Genomic DNA, 9,664 nt, shown 5'->3' on the forward strand with positions numbered 1-9,664 from the left:
TGTCTCTACTAAAAATAGAAAAATTACCTGGGCATGGTGGTGCATGCCTGTAATCCCAGCTACTGAGGAGGCTGAGGCAGGAGAATGACTCGAACTTGGGAGGCAGAGGTTGCAGTGAGCTGAGATCGCGTCACTGCACTCCAGCCTGGTGACAGAGCGAGACCCCTTCTCAAAAAAGAAAAAGTCTTCGTGCCTTCAACTTGTTTTAAAACAGGCAACAGTCATTGACCCTTTTTTGGCCAACCATATCCAGCTCCTAAACCCCTACTGGCCTAATGACAATATTATCACAGCTCTCATTTATTGAGCATCTGCTATGAGTCAGGTCCTTTATACACATTTAATCTGTACATTTGCTTATCTCCATTTCTTAGGGGTAGAAACTCCATCACACAGTTACTAAGTCACAGACATGGATCTGCACCCAGCTCTGTCTGATGCCAAAGCCCTCTCCCTATACCAATGGCTTCCCTGTTACCTTCATGGACCCTCCAAGGCTGGGAGTATGTAGCTCTGTACCTTTGTCTAGGCGTGAGAAGTCTTTCCCTCACCTGCGCCCACACTGCTAATCAGAGGAAAGTTGTGTGTGGTCAGGGGTGTGGTAGAAAGAGGGAAGCCTCCAAGACCTGAGTTATTGCCCCAGATCGGCCACATCCTGTCTACCTAACTTTGAACGATTCCTACTACATAGGCTGGAAATAAAAAATATGATCCTGGTCAGAGAACGTTGTTTAAATTGCCAAGTGCAATGAAAAGAGGAAGAATTAATCAGATATTTCATTGGAAACATTAGTTTCTACTTCCTTTCCCGTTGCAAATCTTACTGCAGTGGTTAAAGCACGTGAAACTGCAGGGGTGTAAGGTAGGCAAGCAGAGCACTGGACACATACTCAGCTACCTCTGTTCCAACCCTTCTCATCCACAGACACATACCGTGGACGCCGGGGAGATACAACTCCTGTGGCCTCAACTTCCTGTCCTCCATTGGACAGAGTTGGGCTAAAGACTTGATAAGTCCCTTCCATCTCTAATATTCCACAGTTGATTTGAAATTCACTTCCTCCTCCTGTATCTGCTCACCCAGTAGACCAGTGGTTTTCAACACTGGCTGCATATTAGAAGTACTTGGGGGAGCTCTTTAAAAATACCAATGCCTGGGCCGGGCACAGTGGCTCACGCCTGTAATCCCAGCACTCTGAGAGGCCGAGGCGGGTGGATCACCTGAGATCAGGAGTTCAGTACCAGCCTGGCCAACATGTGAAACCCCATTTCTGCTACAAATACAAAAATTAGCCAGGCATGGGGGCGCACACCTGTAGTCCCAGCTACTCAGGAGGCTAAGGCAGGAGACTTGCTTGAACCCAGGAGGCAGATGTTGCAGTGAGCCGAGATTGTACCATTGCACTCCAGCCTGGGTGATGGAGCAAGACTCTGTCTCAAAAATAAATAAATAAATAAATAATAAAATCATAAAATAAAAATGCTAATGCCTGAATTCTAATTTTTGAGAGTCTGCTGTAACAGTAAAGCCACCGATATGGTTTTGTGGATTGTGTTTGTTTTTTGAGACAGGGTTTCATTCTGTCACCCAGATTGGAGTTCAGTGTGTGAACACAGCTCACTGCAGCCTCAGCCTCCCAGGCTCAAGCCATCCTTCCATCTCAACCTTCCAAGTAGCTGGGACTCCAGGCACACACCACCATTCCTGGTTTATTTTTGTATTTTTGGTAGAGATGGGGGTTTCCTATGTTGGCCAGGGCTGGTTTCGAACTCCTGGGCTTAAGCCATTCACCCACCTTGGCCTCCCACAGTGCTAGGATTACAGGCATGAGCCACTGTACACAGCTTAATGTGGTTTTAGTGTACAGCCAGAGTTGGAAATCCCCACTCTAGAGGGGAAAAAAAATGAAGAAGCAGTTGAAATGAAGAACCAATGAGGCCTCTGTCTTTCCCGTAAGCACAGAACCGTATCTGTCTTCAACACACATTTCTCTGTGTCCCACCCAGAACAGCCAGGAGCCCTCCAGAGAAGAGAGGAGAGACTCCCCACTCCCAGATGAAGTGCTCCGTCCATGCCATGATGCTCACCATGGACAGCCGCAGACCAAAACCACCTCCAAGCAGCTCCATGCTCTTATTTCCTTCTTACCACGGAGAACTGGGCTCATCAAAGTATAACAGCAGAAATCATTTTACCCATCTCTTCTTTAAAAGCCTTTCAAAAAAATTCCCGAATGTCACTTTTTAGAGTTTGGTGTGCTAGTGGGGATGGGCTCAGTTCAGGACCCTCAAGGAGCATCTTCCCATGAGAAAAACCTCAGGATGTGTGGACATTGCCTTCCAGTTGGTTGTCTAGAGAACTTTTCCTTAAGGACGCACATCTGTTTAGACATCTGAGCCTCAGTCAGCCTCAAAAGCAAACTTAACCCAGCTTAAACTCACTGAAAGGAGGAATTATTCAGGACTGAAGGCCCGGTAACCCTTGCACCTGAGCAGTGTTCTGTGGTTGTTTGCAGAGTTGCTCATGTTTGACGACTTTCATACCTCTTGGGTCTGTGTGACCCTCCCCCTGTAATCAGCTTCAGGAGGCATTTAGGAGATTATCCTCCTGCCTCCCCAGCTGCGCTATTCACCCCTGCACAGAAAGCATTTCACAGGCTGTTCCCATTCAACTCTGTTCCATCATAATCCACTTCTCCCTTTTTGTTAATGGTAAGCCGTAATAATGGAACACATGTGTAGAGAAGGAGCTGCCAGGAGAATCTTCAAGCTGGTACCCTTGATTATTGCTGAGGGGAGGGATGATGGGTGATTAGCATTTCCTCCTTTGGTTTATTTGTATCTCATAATTTTTAAAAAATGAACATGTATTCTAATGGTAAGAATAAAGTTTTTCTACTTCTATAAGGGTCATCTCAATGCCTTGTATTTGTGCAGTATGCTGTTGGTCTTCAAGAGGGTCCAAATGTCCCACTTACATGATTGGAATTCATTCTTGAAAGATCTGGGTTATGGAGCAGTGGGAGTGCTCAATTGCACTTAACCGTCACCTAAATTCACATATGTAATGAATTCCAAATTTGAACATCTGAACTTTCAAATGGCATCTTTTTTTTTTTTTTTTTTTTTTGCACATTTGGTTGATAGATGAAAGCACTGATTTACTAGCAAATCTATCCAACAAACCTGAATGTTTTCAAAGGACTGTGAATGAGAGGCATGGGGAGCAGTTGACAAGTTTTGGCATCTGGGCACGTTGGCCCATCTCCCTGGTGGGGTGGTTTGCTTTGCTGGTGTTGTGAAAAGGAAAGTCCTCCAGAGCACTGGAGGAGGTGTAAGGGAGGGGGTGTGGAATGCACCAGGTCCAGGTAGGATCGCCTGATAAAGTGCCCAACTTTACATGGGACATACTTACGCTTCAGAGAATAATAATTCATTGTTTATCTGAAATTCAAGTTCAACTGGGCAACTTGAAATTTCATTTGCTAAATTTGGCAACACTAGGCCTGACTGATCCTCTTCCCTGCCACCCACATTCCCCCGATTATTGCCAAACTAATGCCACAAGGATAGCACTATCTCTGTTTCCCATTGGTTCCTCCCTGACCCTGCCAAGACCTCTGCCCCACTGTCATAATGCCACCTACCTTTTTCACATCTGGGACATTATGAGTTTTCTTCGTGTGAGCAGCCCAACCCACTATCCCAATGTCCAGTGGAAACACAACTTCTTTGTCAGGACCCACCAGGTTGTCGTCAAACTTGGAGGTGGGGGTGACATCTAGCAACCTAGAGGCCACCTCAGGTACGCCATTCCGGGACCGGCACAGGAACATGCTGCAGCGGTCAGCCTGGAGCAGGTGGGCCAGCCTCTGCAGGGCCCTGTGAACCCCCTGCTCTGGGGTGCCCTCCTCCTCCTGCACGGTCCACAGCAGCTCCAAGCACAGGGCCGACTCCTCCACCTGGGTCAGCTCAGAAAAGGACATGCTGGACTGGACTGGCACCTGGCTGTTCTTGAAGATTTCTCCCAGCACCTCCACCCGCAACTTCCTGTCAAAGTACTCCTTGGCAAACTGAGGGTTCTCCTCCAGGTATTTCTCCACGGCATCTTGGTTGATCTCACCCATGGTGCGGCTTGCTTTGCTGCTGTTGTTCAGAAAGGACGACCTTCAGAGCACTACCTGAGGCAGAGTGATGAGAAGGAAATACATCCTTGTGGAAATTACTGAGGAAACCGTAAATGGTCCCTCATAGGACTTCCAAAGGTCAAGCAGAAAGCAGAGCTTTCAAACTGCCTGTAACTCTTGGGATGTGACAGAAGGCCCTGGCTTAGGGTGGGATTCAGGAAGCAGAGGATTAAAGAGTTCTTCAGGACACTAAATCCCTGAGCATTAGTAGCTCATAAGTCCCCAGCGAATCTTCAGAGCATCTTAGATCAGCCCAGCAAGTAGCAAGTTGAGGTGTCTATTCCAGAAAAAATAACTGAATGTCAGCTGTTGTCCGCAGCACGGAAGAATCACTGACATATCCATGAATGACATGACGTCGGCAACAATTGGCACCTTGAATCATTCTTGTATGATAGCTATAGGAAGTAAAACTATTTAGACCTCAGAAGTGCTTGGATTGCTTTTGTTTATATAGCAACTTCAATGAACATCTGGGGAATATGGAACCGTTTAGCATCACCACAACGTAAAGGTGAATATGAATCTTTCCTTTTCTTAAGTCTTTTGATCACCAAGGTTGCTTAGCCTCCTCTTTCTCTAAAACCCTCACCTCTCAATCCCCCTCACTTTAGAAAGCTTGACCTCAGAAGTGTTTTAAAGGAATAAACCTCAAGCTTATTACTAAAGAGGTGGACATAGCAAAACATTTGTCAATGATCCAAACCTAATCAAGTCATGAATTGAATAATAACCCTTGTCGAGAGACTGTAATTACAAAAGGTAACCTACATAGTTACTAGCTGGGTTTTTCTGCTAAGTATATTATTTAGGATTTTGTTTTCAATAGTAATAGCCAGACGTCATGAGATTTTGCTGCAACATACAGTCTACTAAATCTACTAGATGATAGATATCTTGTCTGTTGCTAGGATCCTTAACATCTCAGGGGCTACTGGCATAGAAAGAACACTTACCACTACTTAGTTTTATTTAATGTTCACTTTACTAAGCTTTTACATCTATTAAACACATTTCCTCAAATATTTAAACACTATTATGCAACTAATAATTCAAACTATTAATTCATGAACCAATTGCCTTCGATACTTAAATGTTGGTTTCAAACTTAGTCAAGGTGTTTTAAACACTTCAATAAAACTACAAACTTAATATGACAAATTCTCTTAAGTGGAAAACACACACATGTTACAGTGACTCTAAAAATTATTGTTACACTCACATTTAAGTTTGCTTCAAAAATAGAAATCCTATGAGTTTCATCGAGTTCTCTAAGCTTTACCTCTCTAGAGAGATAGTAATTTTTTTTTTTTTTTGAGGCAGGGTTTCACTCTTGTTGCCCAGGCTGGAGTGCAATGACCACAATCTCAGCTCACTGCAACCTCCGTCTCCTGGGTTCAAGTGATCCTCCTGCCTTAGCCTCCCAAGTAGCTGGGACTACAGGTGGGTGCCACCACGCCCAGCTAATTTTTGTATTTTTAGTACAGACAGGGTTTCACCATGTTGGCCAGGCTGGTCTCGAATTCCCAACTTCAGGTGATCCACCCGCGTCAGCCTGAGAGATAGTAATCTTATTGGTCATAAAAGAAAAAGAGATCCGTTGAGATTGCACATTCCCTGTTGAGAATTGAGAGATTCTTGGTGGGAAACATGGTGTTCCCAGGGGTACAGAACTCAAACAGTCATTTGTTGAGTTATGCCACTTCTTTGATTGAGTTTCACCTGCTACCTCAAAGCACCTTGTCAGGTGCACACATTTTCTTGGACTATCCTATGTCACACTCAACTCTAGTCTCAGGAGGTTCCTCATTGGATGACTATTTACTTCATAACATCCTATTATTATAATTAGGATAATGCAGAGGTATATTTCCCATGAGAGAGTTGAGTCAACTGAGTCACCCCTCCTATGGGACCATCCTCCTCATCTAACAATTTTGGGCACTCTTTTCTACCTAGTTGTTTTGTGTGACTCATGGCACAGTTCCTACTTCTCCCAAAAGTATGTGGCATGCTCACGATTTCCTGGTTTCATCCTTCCCTCCTGAAACAGAGAGGGAAAAACACATATTTGCACTTCATATACAGACTTATACTTAGAAAAAACAAAATGCCCATATATGTTCATGTTTCATAATCTTATAAAAGTGAATATTAATTTGAAAAAGAAATATCCTATTATCTTCAGCATTCTTTTATTTTCATAACTAGTTAGAGATTTGTTCATTTGTTCATTCTTTGTTTTTGGGGATAACAAGAGATGGAGTCTCCCTCTGTCACCCAGGGGTGATCTTGGCTCACTGCAACCTCTGCCTCCTGGGTTCAAGCGATTCTCTTGTGTCAGCCTCCAAAGTAGCTGGGATTACAGGTACATGCCACCACGCCTGGCTAAATTTTTTTGTATTTTTAGTAGAGACAAGGTTTCACCATGTTGGCCAGGCTGGTCTTGAACTCCTTAGGTGATCTGCCCACCTTGGCCTCCCAAAGTGCTGGGATTACAGATGTGAGCCACTTCACCTGGCCTCATTTGTTCCTTCTTTCAACATTTGTCTATTGATTGTTATAAGCAAGGCACCATTCTAGCTATTGTGATAGAGACTTCAAGTTCCCTTTATATTGTATGATTGTTTCCTTCTCCCAGTTATATGGGAAGATTACTCTTCCCCCCTCTGGTACAGCCATATGACTGATTTTAACAAATAGGTTATGGGCAGAAATATTACTTTCAGACAGGAACAATTAATTGCCAATGGGAGGCTCTCCAGGTCTCTGTTCCCTCTACTACCACATCAGTTTCAGGTGAAAGGGCTCCTGAATCCCAGAGTGAGGATGTCATGTAACAGAGGCCCCTGCTGACCTGAGATGGACATGTAGCATGATGAGAAATAAACCTGTCTTGTTTTCAGCCTCGGAGACATGAGGGTTGTTGTTACTGCAGCATCACCAAGACAATTCTGACAGTTATATTTCTACTGCCGGGGACCTAGGGGGATGACAAGCACTTGTGGCATGGGAAGGGAGATAAGACTAGTGCATAAAAAGCCATGAGACATAGAACAGAATGCAAGTCATGCTGGAAGTGAAGTACATGCACACAGCTACGGGAGTTCACGAAAGGGATCATATCTAGTGTGGCTGAAGACAGGGTAGAAATCGAGAGTGTTCAGAAGCAATAGCATGGGGTGTAGGGTAATACAGGGAGGACAGTGAGAGATGACCCTGGAAAGGTGGGTGGGGCCCAGATTAGAAGGGCCTCAAAGGCTAGACTGAGGATTTTGAATCCTGGAAAATTTTTGAAGTGGGAGGCAACATTATTAGTATTCTTCTTTACCAACTTAATGAGAAAGATAACTTGGAGGAAAAGAAAATACTGGACACTGGGATACAGATTAAGATATTTTATTGCATTTGGCTCATTATCAAACAACCTAAAAATTGGTATAGACTTTGACCCTATAATTCTGCTTTTATGAATTCATCTTAGAGAAATAATTAAGAATGTATGTGATTAATACAGTTGCAAGGGTGCTTCTCATGAGTGTGGGTATAAAAGTAAAAGACTAGAAGTAGCCTAGACACTCAATAGTAGGAGGTTGAGTAAATAAATGGTGTTAGATCTCTGAAATAGAAAGCTACACAGCTATTAGGTTGGTACAAAAGTAATTGCAGTTTTTCCCATTACTTTTAGTGGCAAAAACCACAATTACTTTTGCACCGACCTAATAATATTGTTAGTCTATTGATATGAAAAAATATTTATGATATGCAGTTAATTACAAACAGTATTGCAGCATGATTCCATTAATATGCACAGAAAGAGGTATATATACCAAAATATTAAGTGAAATTATTTCAAGGCAGGACACACTGACTCATGCCTGTAATCCCAGCCCTTTGGGAGGCCGAGGCAGGCAAATCACTTGAACTCAGGAGTCTGACACCAGCCTAGGCAACATGGCGAAACCCCGCCCTACAAAAAAATACGAAAATTAGCTGGGCTTGGTGTCACATGCCTGTTGTCCCAGCTACTTGAGAGGCTGAGATGAGGAGCTTGAGCCCAGGAGGTAGAGGCTGCAGGGAGCTGTGATTGCACCACTGCACTCCAACCTGGGTGACTGAGCGAGACCCTAGCTCAGGAAAAAAAAAAAAAAAAGTTATTTCAAAGTGGTGGGATTCAAGACATTAATTTTTTTCTTCTTTTTTGCTTACCTGATTTTTGTACAGTATCGATGATGAACATATATAATTTATGTAATTAAGAAATTCAGTCATTCATCAACAAAGATTTTGAGGTTATCTCTGCAGTCTATGGGTGAAGTTGCTTGGGAATGAAAAAGAAAAGGACAAACGTGAGACACGATCCAGCAAATGTGTCACGACAATTGACAGGACGAGACAATTGATTAGTTGGTAAAAGCACACAAGACAAGGGGTCACTGTTAACTACTTTGAGTGTTGAGCAAAGTTATGGACTGAATGTTTGTGTTCCCCTAAAATTCATCTGTTGAAATCCTAACCTCCAATGTGATGGTATTAGGTGATATGGCCTTCAGGACATGACTAGGTCATGAGGATGGAACCCTCACAAGTGGCATTAGTGCCCTTATTAAAGGGTCCTCAGAGAGCTCTCTAGCCCTCTTTCTCCCATGTGAGGATACCAAGAGAAGATGGCTCTCTGTGACCTGGAAGAGGAAGATGGCCATCACTGAACCTGACCATGCTGGCACCCTGACCTCAGACCTCCAGCCTCCAGAACCATGAGAAGTGAATTTCTGTTGTCTATAAGCCATTACGTCTATGACACTTTGTTATAGCCACCTGAACTAAGACAAATGACATTTTATCAAAGATTTTTAAATGGATAATATTAGAAGCCTCCTTTTAGCACACATACCAATAGCCTTTTCTTTCTTTCTTGTTCTTGACAAAGTCCTGTGATTTCCGTGGCTCTTCCTCTTGGGATAGTTCTTTGCAGAGCTTCTTGCCAGTGTTAGCAAGATCTTTGTGTCTCTTATTGGCTGTCTGCTGCTAGGCACTGGAAAAAACAAAATCAATTTCAGAAAATGACATATTTTATTTTTTTAAATGTCTGATTCAGGTGGTACATGTGTAGGTTTTTTATACGAATATATCGCGTGATGCTGAGGTTTGAGCTTCAGTTGAACCCATCACCCAGATAGGGAGCATAGTATTCAATAGGTAGTTTTTCAACCCTTTCCTTTGTCCTTTTGGAGGTCCCAGTGCCTATTGTTCCCATCATTGTGTCCATGTATACTCAACGTTTAGCTCTCACTTGTAAGTAAGAACATGTGGTATTTGGTTTTCTGTTCCTGCATTAATTCACTTAGGATAACAGCCTCCAGCTGCATTCATGTTGCTGCATAGGATACGATTTTGTTTTTTGTATGGCTGCATAGTATTCCATGGTGCATATGTACCACATTTTCTTTACCCAGTTCACCACTGATAGGCACCTG

General features: G+C 43.3%; 1 protein-coding gene across 1 annotated transcript in view; it reads right to left on the reverse strand.

Annotated features, from left to right (window-relative positions):
• The window catches only part of PDE6C (phosphodiesterase 6C, cGMP-specific, cone, alpha prime), a 53,119-nt gene extending 48,815 nt beyond the window's left edge, over positions 1-4,304 (reverse strand). Inside the window, exon 1 of the mRNA XM_011934314.1 lies at positions 3,648-4,304. Coding sequence (XP_011789704.1) covers positions 3,648-4,127 — 480 coding nt within the window. The 5' untranslated portion in view covers positions 4,128-4,304. The remainder of the gene's footprint in view (positions 1-3,647) is intronic.
• Between the last annotated feature and the right edge of the window lie 5,360 nt (positions 4,305-9,664).

This window comes from Colobus angolensis, unplaced genomic scaffold, assembly GCF_000951035.1.
Source record: "Colobus angolensis palliatus isolate OR3802 unplaced genomic scaffold, Cang.pa_1.0 Scaffold134, whole genome shotgun sequence".
NCBI classification, from domain to species: Eukaryota; Metazoa; Chordata; class Mammalia; order Primates; family Cercopithecidae; genus Colobus; species Colobus angolensis.